The sequence below is a fragment of the Podarcis filfolensis genome (assembly GCF_964270895.1).
Source record: "Podarcis filfolensis genome assembly, chromosome: 2".
Classification (NCBI taxonomy): domain Eukaryota; kingdom Metazoa; phylum Chordata; class Lepidosauria; order Squamata; family Lacertidae; genus Podarcis; species Podarcis filfolensis.
This window is the reverse complement of record NC_139605.1, coordinates 11,294,466-11,311,773: the sequence shown is the minus strand read 5'-3', so window position 1 is coordinate 11,311,773 and position 17,308 is coordinate 11,294,466. Positions and strand designations below refer to the sequence as shown.

General features: G+C 48.8%; 2 protein-coding genes across 7 annotated transcripts in view; one reads left to right on the top strand and one right to left on the bottom strand.

The window, feature by feature from the left end:
- Window positions 1-843: 843 nt before the first annotated feature.
- RNF5 (ring finger protein 5) lies at window positions 844-10,840 on the bottom strand. Of its 5 annotated transcripts, none has more exons than XM_083602559.1 (6): window positions 10,806-10,840; window positions 9,467-9,735; window positions 8,888-8,906; window positions 7,011-7,123; window positions 5,902-5,956; window positions 844-2,376 (listed from the first exon to the last, which is right to left on the bottom strand). In XM_083602559.1, exons 2-6 carry the CDS (start codon window positions 9,607-9,609, stop codon window positions 2,254-2,256), a joined length of 453 nt encoding a protein of 150 aa, XP_083458685.1. In that variant the 5' UTR covers window positions 9,610-9,735; window positions 10,806-10,840; the 3' UTR covers window positions 844-2,253. The 5 variants fall into 5 exon arrangements, with proteins under 5 accessions (XP_083458685.1, XP_083458682.1, XP_083458684.1 ...); XM_083602556.1 differs by lacking the exon at window positions 10,806-10,840 and adding an exon at window positions 5,660-5,771 and having other exon boundaries at window positions 9,467-9,885; XM_083602558.1 differs by lacking the exon at window positions 10,806-10,840 and adding an exon at window positions 5,660-5,771 and having other exon boundaries at window positions 8,888-8,950; window positions 9,467-9,664.
- The window catches only part of AGPAT1 (1-acylglycerol-3-phosphate O-acyltransferase 1), a 52,438-nt gene continuing 45,848 nt past the window's right edge, over window positions 10,719-17,308 (top strand). Inside the window, exon 1 of one of the 2 annotated variants that reach the window (XM_083602371.1) lies at window positions 10,719-10,811. In XM_083602371.1, the coding sequence (XP_083458497.1) occupies window positions 10,733-10,811 (79 nt within the window). In that variant the 5' untranslated portion in view covers window positions 10,719-10,732. Of the gene's footprint in view, window positions 10,812-16,564; window positions 17,061-17,308 lie in introns of those variants that run through there. The other variant, XM_083602374.1, reaches the window with a different exon arrangement.

Sequence of the window (17,308 nt, the reverse complement as noted above, 5' to 3'; positions counted from 1 at the left end):
TCAAAGCCATAAAGCTACAACTCTGGGGCCTTTTCAGGAAAAAAGGAAAACGGGCTTATATAATAATGCAACATGCAGAGGGAGCAAATAGATAACTCGGTTGGTAGATCATGTGACCCTTCGGGTTGTGGGTTCGAGACCCAAATTGAGGAAACAATCCCAGCATTGCAGGGGGTTGGACTAGATGACCGACCCAACTCTACCATTCTATTATTAATATTAAAATTTGTATACCGCTTTTGATCCATGGATCTCAGGCCGTTTCACAACATAAAATTACAAAATAAAACAAAACACATAATAAAAATAAGAACATAAACCAATAATCCCCCCCCTCCCACAACACATTTAAAAGGGCATCGGAGGCCAGTCTGCCAATGGCTAAAGAGGAATGTTTTTGCCTGGTGCCTAAAGATATATAATGAAAGTGCCACCCGAACCTCCCCGGGGAGAGCATTTCACAACAAGGTGCCACCGCAGAAAAGGCCTGTTCTCGTGTTGCCATGCGCCAAACTTCTCCTGGAGGAGATACATGAAGAAGAGCCTCAGATGATGATGTCAGGATCTGGGTAGGTTCGTATGGAGAAAGGCGGTCCTTGAGGGCTTCCCAGAAACGATCTGGTGGACCACTTTGAGAACCGGATGTTGGATGATGAGGGCCTATGGCCTGACCTGGCTGCAGGACTTCTGTTTTCTTACATAAAGCACTCCCCGCTACCACATCACACAAGTCAGCCGAATGAGTGCGCAAATCATCTCTTATCAACCTGCCCAATGTTTCTCCACACGCACACCTCTCACGCCACCAGAAAACAGCAAGGAGACTCCACACCCGCAAGCGGATATGAATCACAGGTTAATTTAATTACAGAATAGGTTAATTTACATCACATCTTCCCTCTTGTCACCCAAACGGGAAGAAAGGGAAGTGGGTGGGTGAGTCCCCCCCCCCACAGAGATTTCTGGGCAATTAAATACTGTTACTCCAGCCAAGGCTACTCCCCCCCATCCCAACCCAAGCAGTAACAAATCCCGCCAGCGCTGACTGTACCATACGCCCTCAGAAGATTGAGGGGAGGGCACCAGGGGGAAAGAGAGAAATACAGCCAGTTGACTAGTCCTTTGTCACCAGCCTAGAAAATAAAACAGTCTGTAAAAGCAGGTGGCTTCTTACATTTCTGGAAGTCAATTTTTTTAAAGGGGTGGGACGGGACATTATTATTATTATATATAAAACTAACCACAAGGAACTTCGTTGCGACCAGTTAAATTAACACACCTGAGGCCCATTTCCCTCCCAGTGGTTGGCCACAGGAATGCAGAGGGGGAGAGAGAGAAAAAGAAGCCCAGATGTTTTTCCTGTGGCTCCTCCATTGCCATAGCCCACCTCCTGCTTTTACCACCCTACTTTTCTTGCCTCTGCTCCCTCTACCGCAACACCTGCTGAGGCAGGTGGGTGTGGTGGGCTTTTTGCCCCTATAAAGAGGGAGACCACAGCTCTCTTCCCCTCCTAAAAAGGCCCTCTTTCCCCACTACGTAGCATTTCATGCCATTGTAAGCTTACAGGTAGGAACGAATCTCGGTTCTGTTGTTGTTTGAGGCCTAGTTGCCAAGAGATGCATTTAAGCCATTAAAAGAGGGTGGTCTGGCTGCAAATGTGGGATTTTGTCCCACTAATGCTATTAAGTGATAGCCCCCACCCCAAACCCCTCTGGCCTGTGAGGAGGGAGAACGCAGGTGAGCAAAATATCATGGGAGGGGGGGAAGCAGAGGACAGGCCGGATTTGGCTCCCGGGCCCCACACGGGGCCCCACGGCTACCTTCTTCTACATCTTCTCAATTATTTTTTTTAACACAGCCCACCTGCAATTCAGGCGAACTTTGGAACGCTTCAGTCAAGGGCGATTAAGAGGAAACAATTAAAACACCTTGATAATTACGACTTGCCCCCCGCCCCCACATACACACAGATACACTTTGAACACAAATATACACCTCTTTTGCATCATCAGCTCCCCAAATCACCCTATTATACTTTTAATTCTGTGTAGGGGGATCAAGGAGGGAGGTTGAGGAGGGAGAAACACCAGGCCCCGGCTCTGCCACCTTGCCCTCCATCCTGCAGGTCAGCCCCCTCCTGCCTCGCCTGGGCGCAGGCAGGAAATGATTCCACCCTCCTCCCCGAAGCTGCCCCTTCCCCTCCCCATAGTTTGAAAGTCCTTCTATCCTGTTCTGATAGACTTCTTCTTTTTTTTAGTACAGGGCAAGTCCAGCGGAGTCCAGCCGGTCAGACACTAAGCAGCCAAAAGAAAAAGAAGATGGCAATGAAGAGGAAGAGCGAATCCTGCCAGCTGGATGGGCGGGCAGCTTCTGCGTCTAAGCAAAAAAGGGAGACAGAGGAGCTCAAGGTTAGGAGGAGGCACCATATACCATTACAGGTAGATGCAAAAGTCAAGGTAAAGGTAAAGGGACCCCTGACCATTAGGTCCAGTCGTGGCCGAGCTTCTGCATCTAAGCAAAAGAGACAGAGGAGCTCAAGGTTAGGAGGAGGCACCATATACCATTACAGGTAGATGCAAAAGTCAAGGTAAAGGTAAAGGGACCCCTGACCATTAGGTCCAGTCGTGGCCGACTCTGGCGTTGCGGCGCTCATCTCGCTTTATTGGCTGAGGGAGCCAGCATACAGCTTCTGGGACATGTGGCCAGCATGACTAAGCCGCTTCTGGCGAACCAGAGCAGCGCACGGAAACACCGTTTACCTTCCCGCCGGAGCGGTACCTATTTATCTACTTGCACTATGACATGCTTTCAAACTGCTAGGTTGGCAGGAGCAGGGATCAAGCAACGGGAGCTCACCCCGTCGCGGGGATTCGAACCGCCAACCCGATCGGCAAGTCCTAGGCTCTGTGGTTAACCCACAGCGCCACCCACATCCCCAAAAGTCAAGGTAGCCGATACCATTTTCATATAAATCCATTTCCGGGCAGTAAGTGTAGTGGCAAATTCAAAAGTGCAGGGTCCCTCCATGACAGTCACACTCATCACATCCCCAAAATAACACATCCTAATACAATAATCTTATAATTATACAATAATAATAATAATAATACCATATTGGCTCAAATATAAGTCGCACCCGAATATAAGCTGCACCTTTAAAATTCAAGGGGGGAAAAGAAAAAAAGACAATACCCAAATATAAGCTGCTCCCTTAAAATTCCGCAGGCACTCACACACATTCCATTTTACCGTCTGTCTGTTTCAGCAGCGATAATGTAAAAGCCAGTTTTTGTAAGGTTGCGAATTTAAGTTGCACTTTAAGTCAGAATTGGGGGGGGTGAGGCTTATATTCAGGCCAATATGGTAATTATGGATGTATCATGATAATCAGGGCAGATCTCCATGTATTGCTAGAGCTACAAAGGCTACAGCGCTCAGGATTTGCAAAACATCCTGCCTGGAGCTATGCAAGCTGATTGTAGAGTGGGTGGGCATGGCTTAGACCAAACAGCCTTGAGGGCCAAACATGGCCTGCAGATCAGAAGTTCGCTACCCTAAGACTTGAGGCAGGAAGAGAAGGTGGGAAGCAACCTGATACTGGTTAAGGCTAAACAATCTAGACTAGTATTGTCTGCTCTGACTGGCAGTGCTCCTCCAGGATCTCTGGCAGAGAGAGAGAGAGAAAAAGAGAGATCCTTTCCCAGAACATGCCACCAGCAATCCTTTTATAACTGGAGATACCGCTGTGGGATGGAACCTCGGACCTTGTGAATGCAAGGCAAGTGCTCTGACGCTGAGCTAAAATCCCTCTCCAAATACAGAGAAGGAAAGAGATGCTACTACTCAGGAGCCAGATATCAGAAGGAAGTAATGCAGCACTGGAGGAGAGAGAGGAACATAAAAGAGACATGTATGAGAGCGTGACAGTGGAACAACCCCTTCTCTAAGCCAGTAACAGTAAGGAATGGTAAGGATTTCAAGCACAGGTTAAGACTCAAGCACCTGCTTGTGTAAACATGACCCAGCGCGGGGCTGCTGCCAAGTTCTATTAGTGGCAGCTTAGCAGGGAGAGACATGGTGCCTTGCCTAAGCCCAGCTGCAAAAAAATGGTACACTTGAACTTAGCACAGACCCTGCAAATCAGAGGGAGGAGGCAGCTTTTACCTGGGTAAAACCCACAAAGGGTAGTGTGGGAAAACACAAGAGATTAATCCCAGGGATATACAGGGGGTTAGGGGAGGGGCAGTACCTCTGGTGGAGGACACATCATGCTCCTTCTGGAGTAGTTTGCCCACCTTTGGTCCCACCCTGCACTCAGCTCTCTCACCTGCGGCTCTTAAAAGCTGTTGGTGTGCGACAGTGGTCACACCCCAGGAATGGCTTTGACGGGCCAGCTAAACCAGGTGAGGGCAGCTGATGGATTTCAAACCCTCCGTGAGTTAGGGACTTCTCTTTCATGTGAAGACAGGCTCTGGCAGACTCGGTGGGTGAGACCAATAGTGGGTCCAACCGTCGAGAAGGCAGTTTCTGCACATGCCATAGAAGGAAGGGAGGGACAGACAGGTGAAGCTCATCCACCCGAGAAGGTAGGTGAAGGAAAAGTCTGATCCTAAACCTCTGCTGCCTTGCGGGATAGCTTCAGAAGTAGAAAAGGCTAAGGGAGTAAACCCTACACAAAACCGGAGCAGAGTCCCTAAGTTGGATGGTGCTTTGCATGCCTCCGTCTGGCAACTGCTGCAGCCAAGCTGGTGTCAAAACTCTTGCTCTGCTTTCCTTTGGACCACATCAGCGAAGATGAGAGGTGGGTCTTGTCCTCTGGGCAGCCCAGGACCATCATACACACTGCCCAGGCTTGTGCCTCAGGGAGGTCACTTTGATGCTACTAATACAGCAGTTTGACTTCACCCCGGAGGTGTCCTCCATTATCTCTTGAGGCAGACAGACGCTAACAACTACCAACTCGTTGCCTGCAGACTGTCTCACCAGAGTGGTGGTTATCTCCCGCTTGGACTACTGCAATGAGCTCTACGTGGGGCTACCTTTGAAGGTGACCCGGAAACTACAACTAATCCAGAATGCAGCAGCTAGACTGGTGACTGGGAGTGGCTGCCGAGACCATATAACACCTACATTGGTTCCCAGTACGTTTTCGAGCACAATTCAAAGTGTTGGTGCTGACCTTGAAAGCCCTAAATGGCCTCGGCCCAGTAGACCTGAAGGAATGTCTCCACCCCATTATTCAGCCAGCACAATGAGGTCCAGCTCCGAGGGCTTTCTGGTGGTTCCCTCACTGCGAGAAGCGAGGTTACAGGGAACCAGGCAGAGGGTCTTCTTGGTAGTGGCGCCTGCCCTGTGGAACGCCCTCCCATCAGATGTCAAGGAAATAAACAACTATCTGACTTTTAGAAGACATCTAAAGGCAGCCCTGTTTAGGAAGGTTTTTAATGTTTGATGTTTTATCGTATTTTTAATACTCTGTTGGGAGCCATCCAGAGTGGCTGGGGAAACCTAGCCAGATGGGCGGGGTATAAATTAATAATAATAATAATCCCAGAGGTTGGTTGATCAGACGAGTGAGCACGGCTGTAGAATTTGAGTGTGCCCTTATGGGCAGATTTGTGCAACAAGCTTAGACCTGTTTTTAAAAGTAGTGCATTACCTGCCCTTTCTCCTGGGGTACTGTAGCCAGTGGCAAAAAACCCAAAGGGGAACGCGCCAATGCCAAATGCCATGTGGAAGCCAGTGGCCGCGTCGGGAAAGGCGCCCATGCCCTGTCAGAGGGAGGGGGAGCAGGGGGCAAAAAACAGAAAGGGGGGAAATGTAGGTTAGTAGTCTGCTGCAAACTGCAAAGCATTTCAGCCAGGTTCAGTCTATAGAGGGCTAGAAGCAAGCGCCACTCACCCCTCGGGACTCTGGCTCTGGGCGCTGCCCTCGTGGCCGAGGGGGGGTCTTCAACCTGTGATAGGAAGGGAGGAATATGCATAAACAGCACTGGCAGGTAGGCAGACACTCCTCCCGTTCATCAGTATTTCATAGCTGTCAACATTTCCCTTTTTTTAAGGGAAATTCCCTTATTCCGAATAGGATTCCTCGCAAGAAAAGAGAAAAGTTGACAGTTATGCAGTATTTTCACCATCACCCCCTGTCTTCCGCATTACAGGGCGCAGAAGGGATTTTAGAAACACATTAGGATAAGGATGTAGTATTTACAAAACACCGGGGGAGGTGGTGGCTGCGCTTGGAAGATCTACAGAGGACAGAGCAGGTCCTTGCCCTGAGCCTGCAATTCAATGCAGCCGAGAGGCAACATGTTTACATTGGAAGGAGAGCATCCTCACTTTCAGAAGCGTTTTGCTGGATGTGGCCAAAGGCCCACCTAGTCATTCATTCTGTTCTCACAGCAGCCAACTGGATGCGCATGGGAAGCAATGGCACATTCCCTGCTTGCGATTCTCAACAACTGGTTTTCAGAGGCATGACTACTAGCCATCGATAGCCCTCTGCTCCGTGAAACTGTCATAACCCCTTTTAAAGCAATTCAAGTTCGTGGCCATCTTGTGGATTCAAATGGCAGGAAAGGAGATTCTGACTAAATGCCAGGAAGAACTTTCTGATGGAAAGAAATGTTTGACAGAGGAACAGACGCCCTCGGAAGGTGGTGGAATCTCCTTCCTTAAGCAGAGGCCGGGATGCTTTAGTTGAGATTGCAGGGAATTGGACTCGATGACCCTACTGGTCCCTTCCAACTCTATGATTGTATTGACACATTCCTGGGCTAGGCAGTTGCCCAGAGATACTGGGCTTGGGACCTGGAAAGTTACAAATCTTTCCTTTTATCAGAATAAGAGATGCTTCAGAGCCAGTAAAGGACTCACAGTGGGAGATATTGCAGAAGAGAGGAAGGGAGACCAACCAGCCTACAGGAAAAGGAAATGCCACTCTAGCCCAGAATTCCTCTATCACTGAGGATTGCCAAACTAGCAGGGAGCCTAGCATAGGGAAACAATTACCTGGGATCCTGCTGGGCGGAGCTTCCACGTCCATAGAGAGGGATGACTTTGTCCCGGCTGATTCCTGCCTTGCACACAGGACACTCCTGGCGCTCTGGCCGAGTTTCTAGCCACTATGGAGGGGGGAAAGATGGCAGTGAATGTGGAAGAGTTTCTCCCACCTGTCCCCAAAGATATGCAGATCATATGTAACCAGGGCAGGGAAATCTGAGGCACCCAGGGCAGGTGAGCAGGCAGGCAGGTGGGCACAAATGCAGAACTCTCTCCAGGCCATCCCCCTCACTCTGACCCTGCTTCAAACCCAAATGTTTTGCCTGGCTGGAATGAGCCCTTGAACTCTGATCATGCCTCTTGCTTGTCTGAAGGGTGCACAACTGAACTGTTGTTTGCATCCATCTGTCTCAAGAGACAATGGAGAGTGCATCTGGGGGTGAAGTCAAAGCATTGCATTAGCAGCGCCAAAATGACCTCCCTAGGGCGTAGGTTTGGGCAGTGTGTCTGGAGGTCCTGACACCAGCTTGGCTGCAGGAGTTGCCAGAAGGAGGCACACAAGGTGCCATTCAATCGTCTTAGGAACTCCACTCCAGATTTGTGTCAGGTTTACTCCTTAGCTTTTCTTTTCACAAAGATATCTGGCAAGGCACCAGAGGTTTAGGATGAGAGTTTTACTTCTCCTAAATGGGCTACCTTCCCAGGTTGATGAGCCCCATCTGCCCTTCACTTCCTCTACAGCCTTCTTGACTGTTGGAACCACCACTGGTCTCATCCGCTCAATCCGCTGAAGCCTGTCTTCAATGCAGAGGAAGCCCCTAACTCACCGAGGGTTTGAGACCCATCGGCTGCCCTCACCTGGTTTAGCCTGCCAGACAAAGCTGCTCCTGGGCTGTGGCTGCTGTCACACGCTGACAGCTTCTAGGAACCACAGGTGAGAGCTGAGTGCAGGTAAAATTCACATTTGCGACTCTGCCCACTTTTGCCTCCGGCTTTGCCCAAGGTCCCCTGATCAGGTAGCGGCCCATCTTAGCCCGGCCTCCTTTTCTCACAATGGCCAATGGCCTCAAGCAGGATCTGAGCACAACAGAACTCTGAAGTTATTTTTTACAAATTAAGCACAGACAGACTTCTTATTGATGGTGGAAAGGTTCAATTCAAGGCCAGCTGCTCCGATAGGAAATATTTAACCAGGTGAGACCAATGGTCCATCTTGATCAGGATTCTGTCTCAACAGAAGTCTGCCAGATTAGAAACAAAAGGAAGGCTCACAAACAAGGCAGAACACAGATAAACATGTTCTCGTCTCCTGTGGTTTGCCTTCAGCAGTTAAAAATATATATGGCTTCTGCACATGGAGGTTGCATTTTCCTCAAGCTGTCATGTCAAATAGCCACTGACAGAGCTCTCAAGCATCCTCAATAGGCACAAATATTACTAAAGCCTCCTATAAAAACCTGCCTCCCATAAAAACATAAGAAGAGACCTGTTGGATCTGACCAGGCATGGCCAAACTTGGCCCTCCAGGTGTTTTGGGACTACAACTCCCATCATCCCTAGCTAACAGGACCAGTGGTCAGGGATGATGGGAATTGTAGTCCCAAAACATCTGGAGGGCCAAGTTTGGCCATGCCTGGATCTGACCAATCGCCTATCTATTTGAGCATCCTGTTCTCCCAGTAGCCTATGGGGACTCCGCAAACTGGCCCTGTTGCACTCAGGTCCTGCTTGCAAGCTTCCCGTAGGCATCTAGATTGGCCACCTGCCAAGCTGACACCATAGCAGGTAGGCTCACACACCAGGGCAGGTTCCCTCAACGACGTCTTTTGACATCTTCACCTTTCCTCGCCCTAGAGGTCAGCAGCCGAGGAAAGGGAGACACTCACCTGGTGCAGACACGGCCAGCTAGGGAAAAAAAGAGAAGAAAAAGCGAGTGACCCTTTTAAAACCTGGAATAATAATGCAATTTCGGGTTGTTGTTTTTTAAAAAGCAAGAATCATATGCCTGACCAAGGCCACACAGAGCAAAGCTCTAGGTTCTGAAATTCCCACCCCGGATACCTTCGGAAAGCTAATCCTGCAACTGGCCACACATCACGCACAGGGAGCTTCACAGAGCCTGGTTCTGATCCGCACACCCTAAGCGTGTGATGCCACATGGGCTGTCCTTCGAGATTGCCACCCACTCTCTTTGGTTTTTAGACAGTGGTGAAGTGGCAGCCGAAGTCAAGCGAAATCTGGTGCAGCCCCTGCAGCTTTAAGGCCACCCCGACAGGCAGAAATCCAGCAGGTGAAGCTTCTTTCCCAGGCTTCTTTGCAATGGAGCAAACCTTCCACCTGCCAGACCCAGTAAGAACAATGGTAGGTCTCCCTGCCAGGCACCTTGTTCTGTGCCCCCCGCCCTTTTAAGGCTGCCCCCCAACTCTTCAGGGCCACGCCCCTTTCTGCTCCCCACTCCTCCTCACCAGTACAGGTGGCCGCAGAGCCCAATGACGGCCTCTCTGGCAGGTTCCAGGCAGATATTGCATTCGAAAGCGCTGCGGTCGCGGTTTGAACCCTCGGGTTCCCCGTCCGGGACCCCCGGACCCATCCCGGCCGCCGCCGCCATCTTCCGCCCTCACTTAAACTGAAGGAGGGGAGCCAGACACGCCCGCTCTTCAGCAATTGGTCCCGGCGCCCGTCTTTCTCGCCTTGCCGATATTTCATTGGAGGCAGAGGCAGTCCGTTGTGGCACCTGGCGAAGATGATTGCGCACGTCCGAGTTAGTCCCGCCTTCACAGCTCTAGGGGGGGGGCGCTCGAAACTTTTTTGACTGGCTGCATCGCTCGGGTGTCAAAGTATAAGATTACGTTATTGGTTAAGGGAGGCCTCATTCTCCCGCCTCCCGCCGTCGAGCAAAATAAGATGTCATGTGACTTTAAAGCGAGAGGTGGGGGTGGGGCGTAGCCTGATTGACTGGAAAGGCAACCTGTCAAGAGCAAGACAGGAGGGATTGGGGGCGGATGCACGAAGGGCACGTCTGGAATGCAGTTGAAAGCACGAAAGGCAAGCACACGCCCAAGCATATTGTGATTGGCCAGAATCCCAGTTCGGGGCGGGAACTAATCACGATTGCATTATAGGGTGGCCAATGAACAATCAGAGTCTTTGGCCAAAGGGCGGAGTCTGCTATCGTGCTGAGCTGTACCAAGCTTGCCCATTTTTGAGGCGAAGGTTCATGGGAGGTGAAACATCACTTCCTGCCTCGGGCCTTAAGTTTACTGCTTCTTCCTTAGATCTTAGCGTGTTGTCATGGCAGCTATCAAGATATAAGGGTGTCTGTAGTAAAAGTCAGCCCAGAGCCCTTCACCATAGCAGACAGTTATAACCTGGATAAGTCAACTACTCCTCAACCAGGTTTAACTGCAGAAAGTGAGGTGTTACCATAGCAACCAGACACCTGCTTGCCAGTGATGCTGTTGGCATGGCAACCTGCTATCCATCAGTGCCATTGTGGTCCATGTTGGTAATTTTACCCGCCCCATTTAAACCACAATTTTGGTTTTTGGTATCAACCAAACCATTCCAAGGATTCTGTTGTTACCACAATAAGCCATACACTAATCACAAACTTCCCTTGCTGCTACCACCATTGTCATGACAACACACACTAACCATTACCCCAGCAACTGATGTTACCCGTCCAACTCAACAGGCTAAGCCAGAGTCACCACAAATCTAGCCATCTACAAATGCATATCTGCACTCAGCCAGAGCTCCTGGGATTAATGCGACAATTTACAGCCACCCTGCGAACAGACTTACTAGGAAGTAAGTTCTGGCTTTGCCGCCAGTCTTAGGATTGAATTATTAAGACTGAGAATCATCCCTGCCTGCGCCATGGCAACAACCCACAGCCATCACAATTGCTGCCAATGTCACAGCAGCCCCAGATGGTAGAGCATGAGACTCTCAATCTCAGGGTTGTGGGAGCAAAGGAAACTCAGCTTACTCTGCTGCTGTTCTTTCTAGGCACATGGGGGGGTGTCTCTCATTCTGGGTAGCACAAGCAAGACAGTGCCTCAGCCTTCCTCAACCTGGTTTCCCCCTGCCAGACAGTTTTGGACTACAACTCCCATCATTCCTAACCATTGATCATGTTGGCTGGAACTGATGGGAAGTGTGGTTTAAAATGTCTGAAGGGCACCGGATTGGGAATGCCAACACTCATTTTTAAAGCAGATTGTGGCTGCGATGCAATATATCAGGGTTTGCCAATTTGGTGCCTTCCTGGTGTTGTTGGAGTCTAACCCCCACCAGCCTCTGTCAGCACAAACAACAGCCAGGAAAGGTGGAAGCTGGAGTTCAGCAACTTATTGAGAGCACTTGCTATGCAGTTCTACATACTTACCTGGGAGTTTAGCTGGGCATATTTCGGAATAGACATGTAAAAGATTGCACTGTACGGACTGAAAAGTAATACCGTGGGGTTTTGTTTCCCTTCTTCCACAGTGGCTCCAGCAAATTTTGGGTAGATGCAAGATGTGTTATGATATGTACATCAGAAGTGCTGTACACACCTTACAATTCTGGACATTAAACTAGGCTAGAATGTTAGTTTCTTCCTCCTGTCTATATCGGTGAAAGTGAAGCCTGTGATGCTGGCTGGCTTGGTGGCCAGGAATGGTTCTGATTTCTCGGGGAACTAAACAATTTGCCATCCAACTTCCGGAAGGGAATGGACAATTGTCTTTTTTTTTAAATATAAATATTTATTAGATTTTTCAATTTTATACAAACACAAAAAGAAAAAGAAAAAGAAAAATATTAAAACAAGTCAATTTCAGTAACAATTTTTCCATAACATGTTTCTTTGACTTCCTCATACCTCCCCTTCGTGTTTTCTATTTCAAATTGTTAATCCAGCAAATCCTAATCTCTTAACATTTCTTTTAATTAACACCATATTTCCCAAACAACTTTTTAAATTTTATGACTTAAACAATTTTAATCCCTATTATCTTTATCATAACAGCTAGAAACCACAAAAATTCAATCCAGCATCTTTTCAAAGTTCATTAATTTTGTAATATTTCTGTAAATAATCCTTAAATTTCTTCCAATCTTCTTCTGCCGACTCTTCTCCCTGGTCGCGGATTCTGCCAGTCATTTCTGCCAGTCCCATACAGTCGATCAACTTCATCTGCCATTCCTCCAGAGTGGGTAGATCTTGAGTCTTCCAGTGCTTTGCTATAAGTATTCTTGCTGCCGTTGTAGCATACATAAAAAAAGTTCTGTCCTTCTTTGGCACCAAATGGCCGACTATGCCCAAGAGAAAGGCCTCTGGTTTTTTCAAGAAGGTATACTTAAATACCTTTTTCATTTCATTATAAATCATTTCCCAGAAAGCCTTAATCTTTGGGCACGTCCACCAAAGGTGAAAGAATGTACCTTCATTTTCTTTACATTTCCAACATTTATTATCGGGCAAATGATATATTTTTGCAAGCTTGACTGGGGTCATGTACCACCTGTATATCATTTTCATAATATTCTCTCTTAAGGCATTACATGCCGTAAATTTCATACCTGTGGTCCATAACTGTTCCCAGTCAGCAAACATAATGTTGTGTCCCACATCTTGTGCCCATTTAATCATAGCTGACTTAACCGTTTCATCCTGTGTATTCCATTTCAGCAGCAAGTTATACATTTTTGACATAATCTTAGTTTTAGGTTCTAGCACTTCTGTTTCTAATTTAGATTTTTCCACCTGGAAGCCAATTTTCTTGTCCAAATTGTAAGCCTCCCTTATCTGAAAATAATGGAGCCAGTCTCGCACTTTATTTTTTAGTTTCTCAAAGCTCTGCAATCTCAGTCTATCTCCTTCTTGTTCCAAAATTTCCCAATATTTTGGCCATTTGGCCTCCATATTGAGCTTTTTCTGGGCTTTAGCTTCCATTGGTGACAGCCACCTTGGGGTCTTGTTTTCCAGTAAATCCTTGTATCTGATCCAGACATTAAACAAAGATCTCCTAACAATGTGATTTCTAAATGCTTTATGAGCTTTAACCTTATCATACCACAGATATGCATGCCATCCAAAAACATTGTTAAACCTTCTAAATCCAAAATGTCTGTGTTTTCAAGAAGCAGCCAGTCTTTCAACCAGCAGAATGCTGCTGATTCATAGTACAGTCTGAAGTCTGGAATGGACAATTGTCAGTTGGGCTAGGAGCTTCACACGGAGTCTGGCAGAGGTCTGTTCTGCTTCCAGAATTGGAGGCAGTACACCTTTGAACATCAGTTGCTGGGAATCACAGGTGGGGAGAAGGCTGTTGTGTTCATGTCCAACTTTCAGGCTTCCCAGGGGCATATATTTTTGCCACTGTGAGAACAGGATGCTGGACTAGATGGGCCTTTGGTTTGATCCAGAAGGGATCCTATTGTGTTATTATTATCGGGGGAAAGTCCAGTCAAACAGTCCCGAGATGCAGGAAACTCAGGGCCAAGGTGGCTAAAAGAAGGATGCAGAGAAGGGAATGGAGTGAGAAAGAGGAACCTTGAGGAAGGGTAGGCAGCTGTCAGTAAAGTTCAATGCAGGAGGGGAATTGAAGCTAGGAAGTTATCTGAGACAGGACTCTGGAGAAATTTTACAGAGCATGAGATCAGGAAAAAGGAGGCATGCAAGGGACATGACTGAAGGGAGGATATCATTGTGTCTACAGCAGACACCCCCAGCCTGGGACCAGATGCTATTGGACCTCAACTCTCCTCAGCTCCAGCCAACATAGCCAACGGTCAGGGATGGTGGGATTTGTATTCCAAAACATCTGGAGGGCACCAGAGTCTGCACCAGGGATGGGAGACCTGTGGCCCTCCAGGTGTTGCTGAACTACAGCTCCCATAATCCCTGGCTATGGGCCCTGCTGGCTGGGGCTGATGAGAGTTGAAGCCCAAAAACATCTGGAGAGCCACATGTTCCCCATCCTTGGTCTGTTGAGGGCCAGATTAAACATGGCATGGGAGATCCATAGTTTGAATCTCCTGACTTCACTGGGGAAGGGTTTTTAATTCTTTCCCCTGTTATTTTGCCCAATCACAATCACCCTCTGAAGCTGACACTTGGCCTTCTTTGGGACAGGTGACTGTGGATAAAAACAGAACAGCTACAATATAGATACCTGTCTTTACCCACACCCCAACCTGGGCTAGCAGCAGCTGGGGTGGTGGTGGAATTTGGTTGGAAAAACAGCACTAGGGAAAAGGGCCAAGCTCTTATTCTCCAGACACTAATATCTCCATTAAAATTGCCCCCTCTCTGAGGCTGGCTGCTTATGCATGTTTTAACGTAGGGTGATCCAATGGTATCCTGCGTGACATGTAGTTTCTCCCCCACTCACCCTGAAATTCTGCCAGTCATGGCGTCTTTTACTGCAATGTTGGGCGCTAGAAACATCAAGGGGCCAACCAAGGTCATAAAGCAGGATGTGTGTATGTGTGTGTAGCTGAATTTCACACATTGATTTGAGAGAACCAGCCAACTCCTTGGCTGCATACTTTTTATTGATTGGAATAGATTTTGACATACCTAACACTGCATAGGAATCAGGTTGTGGATGCGACTGCCAGAATCCAGCAATGTTTGCTTGGAAAGTGTGAGTAAATATGGAAGTCTGTCACTATTTGGGGAGTGCAAGGCTCCCCACATCTGCAGTAGAGGAACGGGAAATGGAGACAGAGAAACTGAGGAAGAATATGCCATGATTGCACTTACATGGATTTAAATAAGGTATAATGATGTGTGTGTTAACATTCAAAAAATCCATCTGGGATTGTTAGCATATAAATGTGAAATGTCAACATTTATCATATGTTGGATAGTCATAAAAATATAGAATTATTTAGGCTCCAGTTGCATGCATACTTACTTGGGAGTGTGTTCCACGGAACCTTTGAGTAAGCGTGCAATGGAATTGCACTGCCAGCCTGTCTGCAGGTGTCACTCAGAGGATTCCCTCTGCAACCTTTCAATGCACTTTTCGTCACAAACCTAAGCACGCTTTTGCTAGCGCAGCGTTAGCCAACCTGGTGCCCTCCAGATGTTGTTGGACTGCAACTCCCATCATCTCTAGCCGTTGCTGCTGGGCCCAAGGTAAGCCCAGCTTGGGCTGCATAAATTTAAAGCACATTTTCCATCCCCCACAAGGAATGCCGGAAATCGTAGTTTGTTAAGGGTGCTGGGAATTGCAGTTGTGGGGGGTACACTACAATTCCCAGGATTCTTTGGGGAGCAGGGGACATGCTATAAGAACATAAGAAATCTGCTGGTTTAGGCCAAAGGGCTATTTAGTCCAGCATCCATTTCTCAGTGTGGCCAACCAGAGACCCACAGGAAGCACACCAGCCGGCCAGGTGTGTTTAAATGGAAGATGCATAGGCAGTTCAGAGGGCTCAGGCAGGTGAAGGCTGTACTACAGAGTAAGCCCTGTTGAAGAAAAAGCCTGGGGTTGCTTGTGAGTACACAGGTATAGGATCACGCTGCTTGGGAGCAATCCTACAAATACAAGGCACATGTACAGGTCTACATTGCTAGTCCACCGCCCCGTGAGGCTTACTCCAGAGAAAACATGCATGGGACCTATGCCCATAAAAGACACTTACCTGAGAGTAAGCCCTAGTGAACTCAAAGGGTTACCTTTTATTTTGCATGGCTTTTTAAAATAAACATAAGATTTTATTAAAGCTTTTTCAAACTTTTAATGTGACACTAAGGTTGCTTCAATGAGTAAAGATACAGAATCCACATATATACACACACACACATATATACATATACACAGTGGTACCTTGGGTTACATCCGCTTAGGTTACAGACCCCGCTAACCCAGAAATATTACCTCTGGTTACGAACTTTGCTTCAGGATGAGAACAGAAATCGTGCTCCAGCGGTGCAGCAGCAGTGGGAGGCCCCATTAGCTAAAGTGGTGCTTCAGGTTAAGAACAGTTTCAGGTTAAGTACGGACCTCCGGAACGAATTAAGTACTTAACCTGAGGTACCACTGTACACACACACACATATACACATACATATATGCGCGCGCACACACACACATTTATTTATATACATACATATATCTGTTTTTAATTTGTAATTATAGTAACCTGCCCTGGGACCTGCTGTTGGTGAAGGGAGGATTATAAATTTATTAATTTATACGTCATGTATGTTGAAACAAACATGTTCGTTTGTACATCCCCAACCCTACGCACCCCCGCAAAAGGCATAGGGCCCTGTTAGGCATCACATCCAAAACCAGCTTTCCTTCCTTCCGAGTAGACATAAACCGCTCCGAAAGTTAACGGAGATGAGACAAACGCTCCCTTATCTCTATTCCTTTTTCCCCGCGGAGAAGGAAGAAGAGAGAGAACGCTGGCGGGGGGAGCGGGGCGATGGTTGGCAGGAATGAATGAAGCGACGGGATGAATGAATGGGAGCCCCGGGTGGGAGGCCGGCGGGAGGAAGAGGAGGGGTGGCGAGCCGCGAGAATGCGCGAGAAGCACCAGCAGCAGAGGAAGCAAGAGAGAGACGGGGGGGGGGGGCGCGGAGAGCGAGCACAGTGGTCACGGGGTGGGGAGGGGGAGAGGGAGAGGGAGAGGGAGAGGGGGGGACAAGAGAGGAAGGAGCTGCTGCTATTGGCGGCCGGGGCTGCCCATCAGCTGCCCCCCACTTCCTGCCTTTCTGGCGCCCCCCCCCGCCCCACACTGACTCCAGCCCTAAGGAAGTGGCCCGCGCCGGTAGAGCCACCAGCAGGCAGCCGGGCTCGAGCATCCGATTTCTCCCCCGCCCCTTCCTCTTCTTCCAACAAGACCCCCCCCATCCCACTTTTCCTCCTTTTTGCAGCGCATCCCTGAAGCAGCAGCAGCAGCAGCAGCAGCTGTAGCTGCAGCAGCTCCATCTCCTCCTCTTCCACCACCATGGCCTGGCCCCGGGGGCGCGGGGGGTAGACGGGCAGGGGCCTTCAGGAGCCCCCCCCGCCTCCCTACTCCCCCGCGAAGGGGGAGGCCCCGCGCAGCCAGGTAAGGGGGTGATGGGCAGCTGGGGTGGGGGGTACTGGGGTGCAGCCGCAGAGCGGGGTAGGTGGGTGGGAGATAGGGAGTCGTCCCGCTACAAGCCACCCTAGGAGGGGTGTGTTTTTGGGGTGGGGGTGCGCTATGGGGCTGGGAAAGGGTCCTCCTCTGCGACGCGAGGTATAAATCGCCTTGGGTGTCTTGGTCAGTGGGGCGGGGGCGGGGAGAGAGAGTTTTAAGGGGTTGGGGTGGGAGGG